Below are 23,015 nucleotides of genomic sequence, written 5' to 3'. Positions count from 1 at the left end.
AACTAGGTCAAATTCCTCTACTAGGTTATATGAGGAAGGGGGTAAATGCTTTAACACAAGAAGTGCGAACTCCAATTTCTTGGCACAGATAATACCGTCTGACAATTTGCCTGTGTATCATTGTAGTAAAGAACCCACCCACGATTCGTCATAATTTAAGATGTGCTTCCTTGTGATGTCATCAGTTCGAGCACGTGGAACAGTGTTACGTGGCTCAAGCACGTGATATCATACGGTTTATACGTCCACCAGATTCCGTTGAGTATCGTAAGTTGCCAGCCACGTTGTTTAACATATAATATCTTGTACATACCAGCAAGGAAAATAGAAGGCATTACCTTGGAAATGATTGTGTAACGTTAAAGCCTTTAAGGTACTTTGAAATCATTATGCGTATGAAATGGGTAGTTCCTGGTTATGATCATTTAAAGTGAATTGCATCATTTCAACAGTTTACTGCATGAGTGATATTGTAACAAATAATATAATAATATGTGAAAAACCAGCCGATACTCATAATTAGCACAGTAAGTACTGGTGCCACCTGTAACACATGTTACCATGTTACGAACACAAAGTAAAGATTAATGATGAACGGTTGTGAGACATGGACAGTAGTAACATGTACGGTACTAGATATGTGTTTGAAGTAAAGTAGGTACTGTACCGTTTGATTCCAGTTCACAACTCTCTTTATACTACGCCAATTCGTCATTCCGAGAACGAAGAAATGCAATGTTCCGGTATACCCATACGCTTACTGATAGCATAAAACGACTAGATACGACTTCATTTTCTAACCGCGTGTTAAAGAACTCGCACCCAATGGTTGGCACAGCAACTACAGTTATGTCCTACAACCGTTTATCAATAATTATCAGTAATTACTACTTTGTGTTCAAAACATTTGTTACAAGACATGAATAGTAGTTAATGTACGAGCCATGAATATCGGGTGGAAAAACAATATTATTGTTGTTGTTTTAACCAAATTATTGATAATGTTTAACACCCCAGTAAATAAGAACAAAACCACATCGTTAAATAGAAATACTCTATTCCGCGATAGGCCAGCAGAAATAACTATTCCTGTGATTCGTCTAATATCCGAAAGGTGCTGTTTGATATCGATATCTCACTATTCCGAGTGATTTGGTGTTAAAGTATGTTAATACGTTGAGAGCGTCTTTTGCATGCATGATGTCCCATATCAGTAAACGACGGACAAACACGGTTCTTAGTGCTTATCATTTGCCTTCCACATTCGACCTTATATTTGTTAATTCGTAAAGATATGTGGCAAGCTTAAGACAATTAAAATATAGTCATTTAATTCAGTAATGGTCAATATACAGATAATTTGACATTTATTGTGTGGGATGTAAACAACCATTCTTATCCTTTCCTTGTGGTAAAATCGCGAGTTTTAAATTCTAACTAACGATTCGAGATAAAAGAGCTTCTGAGTGGACAAAGCACATATTTATCCTGTAATAATAATGACACTTACATTAAATGCAGATGTCGATATGGGACAAACTAGATTGCATAACATAAATTATGGATCTTAAATATGACCGACTGATATATAACGTGGTGCAATTGGACATCCGTACGTATGAAGGTGCCTCCTTGTGTAAAGATTTCACGTTCATTACTTCTGTCACTGTCTCAGAAGGTCAGCAAGTATCTCCTTTATTTCGTGCACCCTTTTTTCTCTCTTTCGTGTTGGATCAATGGCAGAACTTCAAAGCAAATGTTTTTTGGTCTTTGCGGTGTTGCTGCTTTTAAACTCAAATGGTTTTCGGGTAAGTCTCTAAAATATTAATAAAATGAAATTAATTTCTTCAAAGTTTGATTTGTTTTACTTGTATAATTTTTTTCCACTGATTTACAATTTGGTACTCAGTATTTCATTAACTTCAGATTAACAAATTCCTGTACGTCTTTCTACATATAAAATAAAACAACGTCTATCTGCGCTGACTTGTTACGTCGAGTATTTGTAGAGAATATTACGATTGGTGAGCTATCGGCTCTGTTCAACTGTAACTTTTTTGAAATAGAGATATGTTTTTTTTTTTTGTGTGTAAATGTTGTGCGTTATCGAGCATTATTCTGCACACAATTATCTCTCTTTATTACTTTATTGCATTTATTATCTTGCCCTTATATTTTCTGCTGATAGCCCCACTATTCGTACTGTCAATCCTGTATCATTAGTTGATACCCAATTATGAATTACATCATTGATTTTTTTCAGAATCCAACAAACGCGTAAAAAGAAAATCTACAACAGAATTTTACTAGGCAGAACATCTATCTTTGACATGTCTTTTTAGAGGCTAAACTATTAAAAATCAAGACAAATATCTTTGGAGAAGAACTTTGAAACATACAAAATACATATACATATGGAAATGTCTAAATGTTATCACTTATATATATCTCAAATTCACACAATTCTGTTTATAATACAACAAGTTTCTCGTCCATATTGAGTGCACAGCCGGTCTTGTAACGAGGGCATAAGGGTTTCAAAACCCTACATATGATAGAATATCCATTATCCTATGCTAAGAAATATAACGTTATGATTAACTTGTGAACTAATCATTTGTTTATCAAAGAAAATATCGGATGAAATTTAAAATGCGAAGGTATAAAACAAGTAACAATGTCAAGAAAGAACTTGAGAAGATATTCCTTCACGATGACAATTTGTTCCATCAATTCATAAAATAATTCATATATTACGAATACAACATTTATCTCTCCGTCAAAATTACTGCCGAACTAGTATGATAAAATAAATACAGTTCAGCTTTTGATTTTCTAAAAGAACAAATATGCATGCGGAAATGATAATTAAAGTTCTAAATAAGTTTAATTACTAAATTGCTATTTTTACAACGTTATACTGATATGATCAATATGTTGGATTTAGTATTCCGCAAAAAAATAATTTCTTAGACACAGAAGTTTAATATGTCAAAATTAAATATCTGTTAAAAATGTATTTGATTCAGTCATGTGCGTTAACCATAGGAATGATTTTTTAACGCATGTCAATGTAATAATCATCAACTAAATGTGAATATTTAAATAGTCGACATACATGAAAGAATTTTGCACGAAACTTTCCGTTAAGAATACAAATAGAGTACGACAATTATAGAATAAATGTTATGAAAAGTGATAGGAAATAAGGTACAAATAAAAAAAAATCAATGTGAAAAGTTTTTAGTTTTGAAATTGTGACGGTAGCATCAGAAAGTGCGTCTACTAACCGACAATAAGAAAGAAAGATTCATTCTAAGAAAGTTTTTTTTTTTTTAAAGTTTTACCAAAACAATGTCACGAAAAGGTAGAACAGTAACACAGACTTGTTCATTAACATTACTCAATCATCCCAGACAAAAACATAAATAGATGTATATATCTTCTCGCTGTGCGTTTCCGTTGTAAAGTTCCTGATTCTGTTTTTTAAAAGAACAAAAACTGTAGAAATGTTGTCATTTATGATTCAGAGCTATTTCCCCACGTTGTCGACAACACAGGCTTGAAGCTATCATATCCTCGTTTCTTCATGCAAAGTCTTTAATTAAAACTATTGAACACTTTACCATACAACACGTGATCACGTAGACAAGAACGGCTATTTTTCAAAATCGTGTTGTTGTTATTGAGTCTAGACGAGGTATTATTGCCAAGAATTTTCAAAATGGATATAATTTTACACACACTCTATAAATTGTATCACAAGAAACCCTAAACGGCCTTGTAACGAGAGCACATGGGTTTCAAAACCCTACATATGATTAAGTATCCATAAACCTACGCTAGGAAAAATGACTTTATGATTAAGTTGTTAACCAATAATTTGTTAATCAAAGAAAATATCGCATGAAGCTTAAAATGAAAATGTATAGAACAAGTAACAATATCATAAAACAACTTGTGAAGTCATTCCTTCACGGTGACAATTTGTTCTGTCGATTCATAAAAATTTTCATATTTTCCGAATACAAAATGTATCTCTCCGTCAAAATGACTGCCCAACTAGTATGATAAAATAGATCAATTTCAGCTTTTGATTTTTTAAAGAATAAATATGCATACAGAAATGATAAATAAACTTTTAATTAGTGTAATATCCAACTTGCTATATTTACATCTTTATACTGATATTATCAATCTGTTGGATTTAATATATGAAAGAAGCATAATTCCTAATAAACAGACGTTTAATATGTGAACATAATGTATTGATGGGTTTTTCGTGTACATAAAAATGGCAGCTTTACACAGTGTAGCTTAAATGTTTTCTTTTTTTTACAAAACGAGCTAAGAAAACCTCAGTATTGTAACAGTTTATGTGTGCAATATTTAACAACCAAGTTTACACTACAAAAACAGTACTAGATCAATTCAAAATTAGAGAATTCCAAGCACTTTCAAATTCTCGTTCACAAAAGTGTTAATATGTTAAGTATTACAATATATGTATATCTGACAACAACTTTCAAATTTGTCCTCTGTGCAGGTATCTGTAAAACATAACAGAATAGACGCATTTATGTAATACACTTTTAATACACCAAATACACATTTTAAACAGGCACGTAGGCCTACGAACGAATAAATATTGATCAGTTCACCATGCAAATACACAAGAGGAAACGAATGTATCTTACAAGGATCAACAATTATTTGCCAAACATCCCCAACACACCTTATATTTGATACAGGTAATTAAGCAACCGATATTTGTAAGCCAAGTAACCCCTTTTTGTACTAGCTCAATACTGATACATCGTCTCTAATAGTTTTATGTACAAACTGTTTATCTTAATAATTCTGTATTTTGTCTTGAAACTTTTTTTTCATGACCAAGCAATGTCAATCTTAATATTCCTTCTTAAAATGCATCAACCTCTTAATTTCAATTGTTTCCCTGACGATTTCCGGGTTAAGGTAACACTGATTGTTCTCCAATGTCTTGTTTCCTTCTGGCGGTCCTTGTATTGTATTACACATGCATCTGTTAATAATATTTTCGATTCGGTCACGTGCGTTTATCATATGGATGATTTTGACGTTATCAATGTAATAACCATCAACTAAATATAATTATTCTAATAGCCAACATTTTTGTAACAAGTTTGCACGAAACACCGCTTTAAAACTAAAAATAAAGTACGAACATGTTAACCTAAATGTTATGGAAAGTGATAAGAAATTGAGAATAAAGTATAATACAAAAAAGTCACTGTGAAACGTTGTTAGTTTTGAAATTTTGCCTATAACATCAGAAAGATCGTCGACTAACCCACAATAATAAAAAAGATTCATTCCAAGATTTTGTTTTTTAAATTGTACCAAACCAATGTCAAGATAAAGGAAAAGAGTAAACAGACTTGTTTATTAACATAACTCAACCCTCCCAGACAAAACAATAAATAAATTCGTATGCTTTCTCGCTTTGCGTTTCCGTTGTAAATTTCCTGATTCTGTTTTTTTTTTAAAGAACAAAACTGTAGAAAGGTTATAATTTATGATTCAGAGCTTTTTTTGCCACGTTGTCGACAAGACAGGCTTGTATCATCATTTCCTCGTTTCTTCCTTGCAAAGTCTATAATTTAAAAAATATGGAAAATGTTACCATACAACACGTGATCACGTAGACAAGAACGGCTATTATTCAAAATCATGTTGTTTTGAGGGAATCTAGATGATGTTGATTGCCAAGAATTTTCAAATGGATATAACTTGACAGAAACTCTATAAATTGTTTTACAAGAAGTCATATTTGAAATTTGATGTGTTTGTTGAACAGTTACCTATCATTTTCTTTAAAGTTAACAGATATCCTTTACTTTGACACTTAGATTTTATAATAACTACTTTGACAAAAATATCGTTTTAGAGAAGAATTTTTGCACGACTGGTATATCATTAGCTTCTTTCTCCCAACATACTTAATTAACGAGTTATCGGATAATCTCAGCACATGTAAACCAGGTAAGAGTTGTCCTGAATCAATACATAAATGAAATACTAACTAATTCTAAAATGTTATATTCAATAGGATAAATGTGATGTCTTACTGAATTAGACGGATCGTGCATTTCATGCAATATATCTGAATTATTTCCTCCTTCCACGTAGTATCTTACTTTCTTTCATACAAAGCTTTGCGTACAGGCGTCAAATGACACTTCCTTTTATATCAAGGGAAGAAAAGAAAAATATGTGTCGTTATGATATTATGTGTTATCCTTGATTTAGAATACTTCAGAGAATTACGCCAACGAAAGGTAAAAAACAAATATTCATGCACGTTTTGTTATAAACAAGGATGTGTTTTCATGGGAGCTGGGTTCACGGGGATGTTGTGGGGCTTTCAAGAATGGTGTTCTGTCTTAAATAGATACAGTACACGTAAAGTTGCCAAAAGAGTATCCGCTTTTGCTGATGTAGACAATGGGTAATCAAAACAGTTTTCGTTATGGATAAGCTAACTTGTCTTTTTTATTATACATAAGGTTATTTTGATTGAGCGTGAATCGTTGTACATGTGTTCGACTTTGCCCAAATATTTTCTACTCTTAAACTTGTTTTTTTTTTATTTATAAAAATATAAAATATTACTTTAACAATGTTTTTGTAGGTTACAGATAACTCTGCATAATGTGTGTACATTGAAAGCCTTAGTTATTGCATACGTTCTGAGTACAATATTTCTAAAAATATCGACATATTTTCTATGAGCAAAACGTTGTTGTCGCAAAAAGTTGTTGCAACAGTTGTAGCTTTCAGGCGAACGAATGTTGAAAATTAGCTTCAGTAGCTGGGGCGTAAAACGTATACGTGTTTTGTGATGTTGAAGACAAAAAGATATATTGTGTTGTTGATGCTTGTCCAAGTCAATCAAGTGGCTTGTACGTATTGAAACAAACAATACTCTTCTTCACAACGGATGAATTTTCAATTGTGGTTGCTCTATTTTGGGGCATATTTTCAAAACTTGGCTATTTTCAAGCTTTTGAGGATAAATTGCACGTTGTCCCAGTGTATAAGTACCTCATTAGCATAATATATCAAGTTTCCCGCTATAGATAATTGCACTTAACTTACTATACGAACACCACTAGGATAATGCTGATGTTTGTACTTTTAATTTTCTTTCAATTATATATTGTAGGTTTTTTTCGTTTTCTCATATAATATGTCATTTACATTTCAATTAGCATAATGCACAGGGAATTATTACTTTCATCTGCTTATCGTAGTTATGATCGTTTAATTAAGTTAGTGTATGGTGACTTATGATTGTTTTATGTATAGTAATGATAAATAAGAAGTATTAGAAGACATGCAAACAGACATATAATCATACTTTGAAACAATTAAAGCTATTCAATAAAACCTACTTTTATATAAGCTATGCTTATAAGCAGTAAAATCAATGTTAAAGAAATATTAAGATTGCGAAACATTCTATTACTGCTTAGATTTTGGAATGTGAAATTTTCTTTCCGTTCTTATCATCTTTTTCGATAATAATTGTCAAGTTGGAAATAGTCCATTTATTTGAATCAAAAGCGAAATCAGATTGTATTTTAAGAGGCTATTCAATTCTATTTTGTATATTTAAACTTAAAATGATAGTATATGTTAAAATGAAGGTGTAATAGATAGGCGTATGGCCTGTTTTTTGTGATACATTGACCTTCGTACAACCTTCTTCACTCGATATTGTTTCTTCAGAATGTACTTTGCTTAATCGTACATTTCCTTAATTTTTTGTTACCTCAGATATCGTCAAGCACAAGAGTCAACGATTCAAGTAAGTTTTCGTTCTGTAAGGGTAACGGTTTATATAAACTTCCGAAAGCTAACCAATTAACATAAATTTGTTATCTAAATCATAATTTGGAAAAAGTTTAATATAGAAAGGAACCATCTAAATGTACTTCATATGTGGTACTTTCTCCTATTTCAATTTGTAAGATAAATAATAATTTACAATTCTCAATAATTTCCTTGCACTGTGTATTGAAGTAATTTTTGCGCTGATTGGGGTAAATTATAGATACTCAGCGATAATAAAACTGAAAGAAATACAAGTCTTTAGTCAATATTTATTTCAAGCAATAAAAATAGTTCAGATTATATTTATTCATATTTCTTAGTAATTTGTGCAAAGTAAGTTGGCCTGACGTTTCGATCCTAGAAGGATCTTCTTCAGAGGCTAAATGATAAGTAACAGTAACAGAAGGGACAAAACACGCACTTTGTTTAGACTTTGTATACTGTAGGCTTGTTCAATAATTTGGCACTTTCAAATCCCAGTTCAGTGTTGATAAACCTTAGATTGTTGTAAGCTGAAAATAGGTCCAAATCATACCCTCTTGTCGAGGAAAGCTATTACTAATCATGTTTGCTTCTGTGACCATGTCGTCACAGATTCACGGTAGTTCTTTGCGTCAGATTTTCTTTTCAAATAAAATATACTTGCTTATATTAGCCTCTATGAATATTAGCCGAAAATGTTTGAATACCTTTTTTTTTATGGTTCATGGTAGTTACCACGTCATGTTTACTGTGTAGTTAAAACAAATCTATTGCAATGTAGCCATATATTATATTTCTCTTGAAATAATTCTTTACATATGGAACTGTACCTGCAACAGTTTTACGATTTTTTCTCATCTTCTTCTTTACAATATTTTGGTGCTAGACTTGCAGTATTTTCTATTCCAAACTCCGGAGTATCCAAGGGATTGTCATGAAGTACTTAACCAATGCTCTTCTACCAACGCCAAATCCGGTGTATACCTGATTAAACCTGACCAGTATCCGGAACCATTTCAGACATATTGTGATCAAAACACTACATCTGGAGGTTGGACAGTAAGTAAACTATTTCAAGACGCGAACACTTACAATCACATACATTACCCTCCGAGACACACTTTATAGGACACATTGGCATTTTCAGTCCATTTTAGTTTTACATTGTGTTTGGTGATTTACCTTGTACGAGGTATGTTTATTTGAAGCCTAATATCAAAACAAAACTACTCAGTGTAATTACATTGACTTTTCGTACGATTAGAGAACTTGTTTTCTGTGCACACCTATAGTAGTGTTCTAAATATGTATAAACATAATATACAACACAATATCACAAATGTGTTCTATCCTTTTCGTACTTGATGTGAGCCGCACGTATTGGCTAAACGGTTTAGTTCATAAGATGATGCAATGTATCCGTTAGTTGTCTATCTATCTTTTGAATTCTTCAGGTCATACAACGACGTCTTGATGGATCCATCGGTTTTAATCGAACCTGGGACGAATACAAAAACGGAATTGGTTTCTTAGGCAGTGAATTTCTGATTGGTAATGAAAAGTTAGCTCACTTGATAAACCAAAAGAGGTACCAGCTGCTCATCGAGCTAGAGAATTATGCAGGCCAGTCATATTCCTTGACATACGACAACTTTCGCATTGCCGATGAATGGGGGAATTATTCTATAACAAGTCTTGGTGTTGTCGAAGGAATAACAGGTTAGACTTTTTTTTTAAATGATTTTCTCCATACTTTTGTAGTCAAAACGAAAATTAAAGAATGCAGAAAGAAAAGTTCCAATGGAGGAAATGATTATGATACACAACAATATTTATAGATTCCCATAGTCGAATACTTGAAATTGTCATATTATTTTGTATGTGTGACATAAATAAGAATAAGTTGAATGAGCCTTAATTTAATAATAAAAAATCCCGCTTATATTTAATCCTATGTTAACAATCAGCAAATCTTCTGAGCGGCCAGAGCATTACGTTGGTAACACAATGATCTAATAACGTAATGTCACAACAGCGAGTTAACACTTCAAGCTAGGATTAACTGGTTGTGGAATTAATTTCCGCAGATTTACCCATTACCTGGTGCTCATCCAACAAGGATAATTATGACAATACATGTGAAAGAACTTGTGAGAATCCGAATGATTGTGTCATACCGAATCCAGCGGATCCAGAGAGATGTCTTTGTCCAGAAAACCACATGGTGCTTGGAGACAACTGCATACCTCAAGAGCAATGTGGCTGTTACGTCGAAAAAAAAGGCGTCGTATTAGCAGTAAGTTTATTTGATGCCGTTCACAAGTCTTAATATATAACATGAAAAGTACACTTTAACATAAAATCTTGGATTTCAATTGATTGACCTTACTTTTTATTTTATATGTTATTAATTCTCATGATTATTGATGATATAGATTTTCACTTCTATTTCGGTTTTACCTGTTCTTGCAAAAGTCTTCTAATTGAGACCTAGCAAAATACAAGGCATCCAAAACAATTACACCCAGAATGATGAACTTTACCTAACATATATAAAACGCTCACGACCATTTAATAGTAGAAATTCAGTTTTACTCAAAGAGCGTTATCAAGCGTTGTACCAAATAAACATTGATTTTACTTTCACTGAAATATGTCGTTTAACATTTATCATTCCCAGGAAGGTGAATCATACATTAATTCTGACTGTTCTTTACGGATAACTTGCAACAGTAACAACTTGACAAGTGAGAGTTACAGTTGTAGCGCAGACGCAACCTGCGAGGAGCGGAATGATGTCCGTAGATGTTACTGTAACGAATGGTTTGAAGGCGATGGTCTTACATGTACCCGCAGTGGACCGATAGATTGTTCTGATCTGTATGCAGCAAACAGAACAAATAACGGAGCATATACCATTTATCCCGCTGGAAGTTCTGGTTTTGAAGTTTATTGTGAAATGTCTAGTGGTGGTTGGACAGTAAGTTTTAACTATTGAAAAAAAAATTAACCATGTTAACTGTTTATTTTCGCATATAACAGGACTTCGTTCACTAACATTTTAATTAAATAAATAAAGTATGTGAACACTTCAACAAATGCACCGTTTACATTTCTGTTAATCTGTCACTCACAACTATATTATCTGTCACTCACAACTATATTATTATATTATATTATTTAATATTTGTCGAAGAGAAATAAATAATAATATAAATACAATATTGACATTAAGAAATATATTTTCATAATCAACGATGTTTTCAAATGAGGTCCCAGACGAATTGACAGAATTGGAACCGCTCCAGTTAAATTCGCAAACTTGACTCCTTTGTTCAATATTGTAAACTCCCTTACGATAATTTAGAACTCGTATATGAAACCACAACAAATATAACGTAAGCCCAACTTAAACGAACAAAATAACAAACGCAATTATAACCGACAACTATAGCAAACGAACCTAAAGTGACTTAATAATGTCCAGTACATATAAAAGGAAAACAAAATCGTATTTTACAAGAAAATACCTTCATTCAGTATTTGCTAATTTCCTTCCAGGTAACAATGCTATGGGAGCAAATTCAGGGCATCGGTTTAGTACGCACGATCAAGACAACGATGGATCGAGTACCTTCGACTGCGCAGAAAAACACCGAGGTGGCTGGTGGTATGCAGACGATAGTAGCACGGGCTCTACCAGCAACTGCTACTCATTCAGCGACCGCGTGGCTACTGGTGGATACGAGTACTCTGACTGTTGTTGTTATCATCATTAATATTACTGTTATAATTATTATTATGATTATTATTATCATTATAAATGTTATAATTGTGATGGCTGTAGTGGTAATTACCCTTATAGAAGTTGCCGAAACAAAAACCCGGTCTATGCGACAATTTTCTATTCCTGTGGCTACTCCAATCTGAATGGTGACTACTCATACAACGATAACCGCGGTATCTTCTGGACGAATCTTCACGGTTCTGATTGCGGTATAACAGCAACAACAATGAAAATACGGCCAAGTCAATGATCAAAGTAGTGGATTTGAAGTCTTCAAGGTAACAAGGACAGGAAACGGTTGGCGATATAATACCATATATTAAACAAGGAAGTACATATCGAAGCTAGTGGAAGTTTGCATATTTAAAAGATGGAGGTGAAGGAAAGAGACACTAGTTAGCCTTCCAATGCAATCCAAGGCAAACTATCAAACGACGGAAAAACAATTTAAGAGGGGTACAACAATCACAGGAAAGTCGATGGCATTCGATAATTTGTCCAGAGTTTTCCAAAATGGTATTGAATTCGATTTTTCTTAAATGTTTTTAGTAATGATGTCACTGAGAATACTAAGAAGTGATGCAAATAAAATATATTAAAAAAATACATCAGTTTACTGACCAGTAATATTCCTTTCCAAAAGTTGCGATTATATTGAATAAACACAAGTGACAATGTTATGACATCGCCTAACTATGAACGATATCTTATACGTTTCGATTTACTTTCTGGGTTGTTTATGTAATATGTTTGAGAGAACAGTTCTACTGCCAGAGTAAAGCGCAATAGTTTATGCAGAAAGAACACAACCAACCGAAATCACCAGAATAATTGCCCTCTTATTCATGAATCAATATCTTAACATTGACACAATTAGATGATACATTTGCTTACTAAAATGAAAGAAGCGTTTACATGCACACGAAGTTGATCGTATATAACCAGGATTCTGGCAGACTCCTTTAATTAGATATTTGCCAAAGGTACGTATTCAACCAGACTCACTAACTTACCATTAATCTGCATAACTTTCGTTCTTTCTAACTCATCTCCATGTAAGAATATGATGTAGTGATTGTTCATTTTGTCATCTGCTTGATTGTCCCGACTCTAGAAATTATCGTTCTCCGAATTCCTAGTTAAGTGCGATAACCACCTGATCATCCCCACGAACCCCAGCACATATTTAAAGCGTACTACTGTATTTGAAATATAACACATATGAGTGATATTCCGACATGAATCCCCTTGAGACTTACAAATTCAAAGGAGAGTGTCATCTTCAAGAATTTCACAGAAATTGGAGGGCATAGGTGGGGAGGTGGGGGGGGGGCACGGGATGACAGAGGCCTTTGTATTCCGTCTTCACATCCTTGGTATTCAACATCAGATAATGGAGTCTTGTTGATTATTCAAAGAACTTGCGGGGTTCATCTTTAAGATTACAACAATGTCAAACACGTTATTTTCAAAGTGACAAAAGGTACACTTTGATTTATGGAAAGTGGTCCTTTGTCGGCCCTTTTGTAAACATTGGATCCTTAGTTTTTCTTTCACAGTACTGGAAAGAGAGTGTCGCACCATTTTCGACCCTGTGGATAATTCGTAAAGAGGGCAAAACTACAAGCCAGACGAGATGACTAATATAAGAACACATGGAAATATCTAAATTACCTTGATTTCGAAATAACATAACAAATGGATAATGTAAAACTGGCAAAGCATTTTATTAAATGAAGTTTTGTTATCGCGCTGAAAACCCTGGAGTTTCCCTCTACTTTCATTTTCCTGAATACATTTCAAGTAATTTCTAAATAGGAAGGATTGAAGTAAAACTTGAGATAAAATCAACAAAAGCATTCAAAAATAAAAAGGAAACAAGTGCGGTCTTTATAAATATAAAGAACAATTGTTAGAAAACATCAAATAAACAAGTTTAGAGTGTAGAAAGATTATAAGAAAGGCTCTTCTGTCTATATTTGTCACCGACAGCAACCCACCCGCTCTTTCCAGCACCTATACCAGTGAAATATGACTCGGATCTCTCTGAAATACCATACCGTTGTGTTCATTTATGGATGCCAATTACTACAACGAAAATAATATACTATTTTAAATAATCTATGGTTGCTTTTCCCTTAATATTTTCAAGCAATATCCAATAACCTAGAACAACTATTATAAATGAAGAAAGAGATACATAAAACTGACATATTATCCTTACCGTCATATAATTGCTGGTTCGTATGGACAGAATTGTTATCAATCAAATATTGTTGGTGATGTACATACATGTTTAAAAATTCCGTAGTAATTCTACTTCAAATCGGCTGAAAGAGAGAGAGAGAGAGAGAGGGACTGTGGATGCAACGCCGTCGCACCATTTAACTTCATGGGCCCAACATTCTTATTTTAACGTTATACGTAGACGGTGAACAGCTACCATGGAAACCGTTACACCCTAATTATACGGTTGATCGCTACGTAATGGCCTGGTTTCGGGATTAAATAGTATAATCAGTGACAAAGGCAATCAGATCAGTCGTAGTGACTACGCCAAAGGTTACCCGTTTTATGCCTTTGAAATGACACCTGACCTAGCTAGCGGAGGCCTCTTTAATTTCGGTAAAAGGATAATGTGCGTCTTGAAATGCAATTTGAGTACGCCCTGAGCAGAAGTGTGAGCGTGTTTGTATACGCTGAATATGACGTTGTGATAGTAGTGGTTAAACTCGTAACATATTAATAGACAATTTACCTTCTTTTCTAGAACCGTCATTAATACAAAACAATTAAATAAAAGGAGAACCGGGAAGTAACTGGGTGGCAATTCTCGTTAGAGTTGAGCAATTTTTTTTTGTTTTACTCCTTTGGACGTCTTATTTCTGGCATTTCATATTGCCAGAATCATTTTAATCAGAAGAGTGCGTGGTAATCAGGATTCAATTATTCGTAAGCTAAAATGACGGTAGCTCCCATGAGACAATTGCGTGTATTGTCCTTTTCATAGTCGATACATTTGTTCTTTATAATTAAGGTGATATTTTAAAACGGATTCATTTCTCTCAATATATCCGAAGTTACCAATATACGCCTGAGAGGGTTGTGCATTGCTATGGGGAATACCAGCCATCTGTTATGGAGCTGTCTGTGGCCCTCTCTAAAATCCTTTTGTTGAAGGTCACCTGTTGGAATTGGAGACAAACCTTGACCCATCTTACAAAAAGTTGATGTTTTTAGACGATATCATGACGTCACATGGGAACGATCAACGCACAAATGATTGGTTTTCCAAAAGAAACTCATCATGAAAATATGATGCTAATAGAAAGATGATCATATGAAATATTTTCATGAGCTATATCACAATTTTTATTTAACTGGCAAAGGAAACGAGTAATATCACACATTACATCGTGTTATTTAAAAGCCCTAGAGACAAAATCCAAGTCTCAAATTTGGCAAAAAAAGATGCATCCAGAGCCAGTCAAACGTATGCAGGAAGCGTTTGCAGATGCTACCAAGGAACCATACGGATATAGATATTCATCAATCTAAAGCCTTATACGCCCACGGATTTTCGTCTTCGTACAAACACTTTCCACATGAGACCCAGTATGCTTACGTACCCAAGTGATCGAAGCAAAACAAAATGTGATAAAACTTAGACGCATAGTTTTAAAGCTTTCCTTTGTGAACTGAAGCGCCACCGTAGCACCAGCAACCCGTTGCTTTAGAACCATGCCCGTGAAATGGTTTGTTTTATCAAAATTTTCCCCCAAAAGGCGAAAGGTTTTCCTACTACACGAAGACACCAAATTAATTACCAATGTATGTGAATGCGCCGCCAATGTGGTAAAAAGCATTGTACCGTTACCTCGTTTCCAGAAAGTCTTAACTGTCATGGTACAAGACACATCTAAGGTGGCATACTCCTATTAGAGTCTATATCCATCGGCTCGATTGTTCTCCTTCAGGAAAAGTGCAAAAAAGCAGCAGGAGAACATCTTTTGTGACCTGTCATCATCAATCATGATCTAGTTTTTTGTGGATTGCATGTTGAAGAGCATGAATGGAAGTACATGTGGTGAGAAAATTAGACCCTTTTAGGCCTCCCAGGAGCAGCGTAGGAAATTTGTTTACCACTGAGTGAAGAGGTTTGTTTACAAGTGACGAAAACGTCCTTCTCGGATAGCAAAAAATCTACATGGTCATGATACGGACAATTGATGGTGCCATGAAAGGCCAATTTGTCAGCTATCCGGTGATGGGTAGCGTTTAGCTAGTGAAAACTTCTACCTAGACTTAGAGACCACATTACTTTTGTGATTTAGTGTGTAAGTCAATGGGGCTTTTAATGGGCGTATGCTACCTTAAGGGATCTTTCCATCAAACGTCTATCCAATAAACGCACACGGATGTATAAATAAAGAGGGGATGGTTTTTATTTTGATATTAAATAGTAAATCCTACTGATCACTGTACCGCATTATCAATATATGTACGAAGGTGGAGTAAACGACACTTCCAAATAATAAGATCTTTTTAACTTATATTTGATTGACAATAGACAATTTCACATGAATATTCATTTTCATATCCTAGTTTTCTATAACAATAATGGCTAGGAACTGCATAGGCTACTCTGTAAACCAAAACAAAATACATAGACGAAGTGGGAGAAAATGATAAAGAATACGAGAGAAAGTTAATAACATTCCTACAACGAAGTATTATTGAATAAATTATTGCGTTAATATCGGCGAAGTTATATGAAATATTGATAAACATATATTTGAAGCAATTAGAGGGGGCTCTTCCAATTAAACGTACTCATGTAGCCAAACTGTAAAGTGGATTATTAAGACCTTTTTTTTCTTTATTTCATGTCATGATTTTCCCCAGTAAATATAATTGATGAATGGAAACATCTAGTCAATACCATTTATTTTTTTATTTTTACTCTTAACCCTTCGTTGGTGTTGATTTCCTTCAATAATTAACTGAAATGGTGGAGAGAACAAAACGTTGGTGCGGTGTGGTTTAAATTTATATGTTAACAGCCTAGGTAAAATATAACTCGGTCAGCATGCAACAATAGTTAAGTCATTACAGCACATTCAGGTACATAATGTAATTGTAAGGTACAACAGAAAAAATAGAATAGTATATATAACACAAGAACATTGCATGTGTCTTGAAAGATGACCTAAGGTAGCTTTTTCGTTGTGATATTTTATAGTAAAGAAACAAAACAACAATGAATGTTGAATATTGTAACGCTACCTCGTCCGTGGTGTGAGATCAGGTCTCGACTGGAGTCTAGGATCACTGGAACGGAGTTCTGTTCTGAAATAAATACTCAGGCACACAAGGTCGTAGTTATAAACAATCTATTTATAACACGACTTGCTTTCAGTTTCATGCTACGGGCATTAAATGAACATCTGAATACATAGTCAGGTGTAGAGTCCCAGTATATGACCTGCGGAATATTCCTAATTCCGCCAGAAACCAGTATAATAGTATATTCCGAAAAAATAGGCGGAACGAGCCTCCTTTCCGTTGTTCGGCGGAATCCACTCAATTCCGCGGGTAGGCGGAATACCCTCTGTTCCGCTGTTAGGCGGAATACCGTCAATTCCGCGGGTAGGCGGAATAGCCCTCTGTTCCGCTGTTAGGCGAATTACCGACAATTCCGCGGGTATGGGGTGGAAAGATGGTCCCTACATCTAGAATATAACAGCAGCTCAAATATGTGGTTCCGTAAAAATGAAAGAGGCCCTCCCGTTAGGTCCAGAATACCAGCAGAAATATGTAAATGTAATTTCCCCCTTGATACGGAATAATTTAACACCCAGCCAGACAGATGTCGAGTTACACTCTGCCTGATTAATGTCACCGTTAATTTAGGTGTTCAACGTGTGGTCCCTATACGACCGATTTATATATATATAGGTTGATTACTGGTACTTACTCTAGGCCCTGTTAGATTCACGACAAAACTTCTACGGCGACGGTGCACCACGACTCCAGAATATAAAGTTAGTAGGGCTAACTAAGTTACTAACAGTTGGTTTACCCAAATCGAACACAGAGAAATTGACTGACTATACAAACGACAAAAGTTCAATCACAACTTGACGATTCTAATTCTAATCTATATGTATAACGACCCCTTTGATAAAGATCCTTTCTCTTCGGCTGCAAAAACAGATGTGTCCTAACCCTGCGTATCAGTGCAGGCTGGCCGTAACTTCCACACAGCACGTGTCAGGAAGTTACTGAACAAAGTTAAACAATAGTAGCGGAAGCTCAACTTCCGGCCCACGAGGCCTTCATGTGCACTCATCGCCATGACGCTTAACAGCCGTAATCTACGGTAGCTTATTATGCACTACAATATAATTATGATTAAACAAAAATGTCACCTATTTTTGTAACAATATGTTTCAATAGCTATTGGGGTTTTTACGATATTCACCTTTAACATTTGATAAATCTTAAGCTACATTTGACGTTAATGCATTGTTTTAACAATCTAATAACTCAAAATATACATATTTTTTTTTTAGCAAACTGCTTATCCACTAGAGAGCATTGTAATAGAATGTGTAAAAGTAAGTTGGCCTAACGTTTTGATCCTAGCAGGATCTTCTTCAGAGGCTAAATGACAATTAACAGTAACAGAATGGACACAAACACGCACAGAATACAGGTTAATGAGCACGGTGAACACAATGAGATACATGTAAGGGATTAGTAGACAAGGGATGGAGAGAAGAAGGCAACAGGGGAAGAGGAGAGGTAGGAGATAAACAGTGGAAGGACAAAGAGAGGATTAAAGGAACGGGGTAGAGAATCAACTGGAGAAGGACAAAGACAGAAGGGTGTGGAGTAAAAAGGGGGTGGAAGAGAGCTGTGAGAAGAGGAGTGATGGGGGGTGGAACAAGGGGGAAGGAGGTGGGACAGAAGAAATGTTAGTCATGTCCTTCCTAATCTGATAACTCAACCAAGTGTTTTTTTACTTCATATATGCAACAGAAGACCTCATGACTTTCAACACCAACCGTCAAATTTTTAACACATTGTAAACATAATATCTTATGTTTTTGCCCGATTGAGTTTTATGTTGTATCTGAGGAATTGACCCGAAGTCGTTGTCTTATACAATATACTCTCTTAAATTTATAGACTGAAATTTCAGTCTAATAGACTGAAATTTCAGTCTAAGAGCGGACGAACTGAGGGACCAGTTCCTTCAGACTGAAATTCAGTTTAAGGAAAGACTGAAAATTTTCAGTCTGTAAAACGACTGATTTTTAGTCTAGCTAGACTTAATGATTTCAGTGTAACAGGACTGGAATTTACCTTTTCTTAGACTGAAATTAAGCCAAATTAGATTACAATCCAGCCTTTAAGGTTTAAATTATTTTATTCAATTAGACTTTAAAAAAAGTGGCTAGACAGAAATATCGTCATTTTATACTTTTAATTCAGGGATTAATAGTCCAATATGCCAGTCAAAACACTGCCCAAAGGCACTAAATTGGGACGATTACAGTCGCCCTCCCGGCAGGTTAAAGGAAATTTCCCCGTAAAATTGTAAAAATTCCTAAATGGAGTATAATTTTAGACACAAACTGGTTAAAAAAGCGGGTTGATAGTTACATATTTTTAACTTAGATTTTGCTTTACCATATACAATAAAACAATAATTCATGGGAACATTCCATTAACTATGGAAATAAGAAAACAAAAACCCTGTTAAAAGTTTAAAAACTGTATTAAAACTGTCTTTATTTATTTTCTTGGATACATTAAGAAATATAAACAAAAAATAGTACAAAAGCTAAATTTGTTTGCTTGGGTTTTATTTATGATATCTTAGGTCTAAATAATGGTTATTTACCTAAACTACAAAAATAAATTAAATGTCAAGTTTTAGTAATGAAATATTCCAAAAATTAAAGTTGCAATTCCGGTGCCGACGATTTGACATGCAAACTCTATAAATGTGGTCAAGTTTACCAGAAATTTCTAATTTGACCATAACTAATTTATTTTGTGTCCTAAAAATTTAAGTCTTGAAACATTTATTTTTATAGTTTTATTTAGTTTTAATTTAGTTTAAATTTAGATTCATACCTTTAAGTGAAACCCATGTGCAGCAGTTGCTGCAAATGTAATAATAACCAGAACCAATTATGACAGGGCAAGTTCGTTTATCATACAGATATTGGTATAAAGAATATTAAAATATAAAACTAAAATTGTACTTCAAGAAAAAATAATGGCAAAGGCCACTTGGAAAGGGACCAACAATGAACGGATGCTGGCATAGCCCACTTGGAAAGTGACCGACAATGGACGGATACTGGCAAAGGCCATTTGGAAAGTGACCGACAATGGACGGATACTGGTATAGGCCAATTGGAAAGTGACCGACACTGGACGAATACTGGAAAAGGCCACTTGGAAAGTGACCGACAATGAACGGATTACAATTGACGGACAACAGATTACACTCAACTTATGTACAGAGAAGGCAAGTTCCTAAATAATAAATAATGTATATTAACAACTGGAATATTTTTATATAGTGTCCTAAAAAGCTAAGGCTTGAAGCACTAATTGTTATGTTTTAATTTAAATTCATACTTTTAAGTGAAACTAATGTGCAGCAGTTGTAGCAAATATGATAATAACCAGAACCAATTATGACAGGGCAAGTTCTCTATTACACAGATATTGGTATAACGAAATTTAAAATATTAAACTAAATTGTACTTAAAGAAAAAATAATGGCAAAGGCCACTTGGAAAGTGACCAACAATGAACGGATGCTGGCATAGCCCACTTGGAAAGTGACCGACAATAGATGAATACTGGCAAACGCCACTTGGAAAGTGACCGACAATGGACAAATACTGGAAAAGGCCATTTGGCCAAGCCCTTCTTCCAAGCTCCAGCCTCTTGCCACCCCAAAAATTTTTATACTCCCAACCTGTCCACCGACCCTTCAGGGTTTTCATTTCTGCTGCTTATTCCCAACCCCATCTCTTACCAACCCACACCATTCTGACACTCGTTTCTCATAATTGAACCATTCTTGGAAACTGACCGACCCGACAATGGATGGATTACAATTCAGAATTGTACCAAATTAAGCTATAACACCAATAGTACTGGTGATTAAATAAACAAAACAATTGTTTACATGACACAACATCAAAATGAAAATACAGCATACAAATAAACACTTGCAACACCACTCTAAAAAGCTACTTAGGAGAAATTAATTTAATGTTAGATGTCAAGCTACGCAATGGTGCCTTTACTGACGTAGCAGGAATCACTCCATATAAAAAGGCAGCTAAGAATTCACAGAATTGATGAAGTGCCAAAGCATAATGCACATTAAATGTGTAATGTGCTTTAAATAATCTATCCACTTGTTACTTCTTCCTGCAGGAATTGGAATTCTATCCGCCACAATAAAGAACTGTGACGGATTTTGGGCAGGTCCGAGTGAAAGTATGTACAGTTGTACATATTTTTCATCAATTCCGGCAGCGGTAGCATCAATGCTGGTGTCAAGCTAGAAAGAAATGACAAAAAAAATATGTTCATTTTACTCCATACTATTAAATTAACATCTGAACATTAAGCAAACTGCCAATCTAAATATTCCATGAGACTTCCAGTTTATTCATACGAGAATAAAATTTTACATAAACTAAACTTCTTACATGATCTCCCTAGAATGTCACTAAAAATTCACAAACCTTTGACAGACAACTTTACAAAATTTGGTTATTACAATTCCTGGACAGACTGGCAGAGTGTACCTTCAGTATCAATAATTGTACATCTCAGACACCTGAAGGGTTCATAAGTCAACCGTTTTTCCATCTCTATCTTTGTTATTCCTTACTAAAAATGGCATATATAATATTTGTTGGCTTTACATTTAAAAATATTATGTCACTTTACTACAATTGTGACCACAATGGGCATTCTCCCCCAAACACCCTATTAAATTCCCTTTTTGCAGGTTTTCCGCCTTGCTCCACATTCTTGTCAGTATCGCTGCCAATCAGACAGTGCTAAGGAAATTATTCCTGCTTTACATTGCCATAATAAGTGTTTTTTCCTACTCTATACAAGTTACTTCCATCGAGCCATGATGACTATAGAGCCAGTGCCTATACCATTCAGTAGCGCCAATGGAAGAGAGCCATAAGACAGAGTGGATATGATGCTAACCTTAATATACACCAGACAAACTTTTTTCAACATAACAAGCCAATTTTGTTTAGCCAAGCAAATTTTGTAAAACCAAAACTTTTCCACTAAACGCAGGGGTGTTTATATAGCATTGAGCAAGGGAATAAACAGTATGTTGTCATAAAATACTCACAGGTTTGTTCTGAAGGAAGTACAACAGTGCCCCTGCTCTGCTAGTGGACTGCTGCTTCTGCTTTAACATAGTCACTGACCTGTGCAGTATATATATATAAATGTATATAAAGCACTGACCTGTGCAGTATATATATATATAAATGTATATAAAGCACACATATCCTCTGAAAAGAAAATTGAGTTTGAAGTTTTAAACATAACCTCCAAGGCATAGTATGTGGCTAATTAAATGCAATAAATCATAAAACAAGTATATGTGAACAAATGGCACATTCCATAAATAACCTTTTTGAATATAATCCAGATAAGTTATACATCCAAATAAATATACAATTTTGTATTTTCACAAACTATAAAGTAATTGATATATTGAATTTTTAAAGTTACGGTTCATTGAATTTTGGATGACAATCTGTTCAAATTAAATTGTGTCATATTTCTAATCGTAAACAGGAAAAAATGTTTATAGTACTTTAAGTGCTTGATTTCAAAGAATATTCACAGAAAATTTAACTATGATGTTTATTATTGCCTATATGGTAATAAGAAAAAATAAGAACAATTAAGTTTTCGGTCTTAATTTTAAACCTTTATCTATCAAGCGACCACAATTTGCCCAAATTGAGAAAAAGAATAAAATTTAGAACTTTCCAGCCTTTTACCAAGGGGTAATGCCCAAAACATTATTGATTGGTTAGCTAGAAAAAAGGCATACAAAGAAAACTTTGAAATATGATAGCTATACTAATTTAACTTACTACTATCAGTTTCCTCAAAAGCATCAATCATATTTGCGATAGCTGGTGAGGTTTTCTTTCTCACTTCTATGATGCATTCTCTATATCCATCCCACTGTGTGATGAAGTTATGCCTGGATTCGGCAAACATTAATCGAAACTCCTCATATATCTCAAAGAAATGTAAACATTTTATTATTTATTAT

The 23,015-nt window shown here is 34.3% G+C and overlaps 3 protein-coding genes and 1 long non-coding RNA gene across 4 annotated transcripts in view; 1 reads left to right on the top strand and 3 right to left on the bottom strand.

The window, feature by feature from the left end:
- The window catches only part of LOC139973996 (fibrinogen-like protein A), a 162,059-nt gene that overhangs the window by 98,701 nt on the left and 40,343 nt on the right, over positions 1–23,015 (bottom strand). The window lies entirely within an intron of this gene.
- LOC139973989 (uncharacterized) overlaps positions 1–23,015 on the bottom strand; it is a 128,673-nt gene that overhangs the window by 72,154 nt on the left and 33,504 nt on the right. The gene's annotated exons all lie outside the window — the stretch shown is intronic.
- Positions 1,737–12,790, top strand: LOC139973784 (uncharacterized). The gene is made up of 8 exons (XM_071980651.1): positions 1,737–1,808; positions 7,822–7,852; positions 8,747–8,919; positions 9,315–9,579; positions 9,948–10,156; positions 10,541–10,840; positions 11,422–11,608; positions 12,762–12,790. The coding sequence occupies exons 1-8, from the start codon at positions 1,737–1,739 to the stop codon at positions 12,788–12,790; spliced, it is 1,266 nt and encodes a 421-aa protein (XP_071836752.1).
- LOC139974012 (uncharacterized) lies at positions 19,131–22,977 on the bottom strand. The gene is made up of 3 exons (XR_011795364.1): positions 22,831–22,977; positions 22,071–22,149; positions 19,131–21,248 (listed from the first exon to the last, which is right to left on the bottom strand). It is a non-coding gene; the product is annotated as an uncharacterized lncRNA (long non-coding RNA).

Source organism: Apostichopus japonicus, chromosome 9, assembly GCF_037975245.1.
Source record: "Apostichopus japonicus isolate 1M-3 chromosome 9, ASM3797524v1, whole genome shotgun sequence".
In the NCBI taxonomy this organism is placed as follows: domain Eukaryota; kingdom Metazoa; phylum Echinodermata; class Holothuroidea; order Aspidochirotida; family Stichopodidae; genus Apostichopus; species Apostichopus japonicus.
This window is presented reverse-complemented; position numbering and strand designations above follow the sequence as displayed.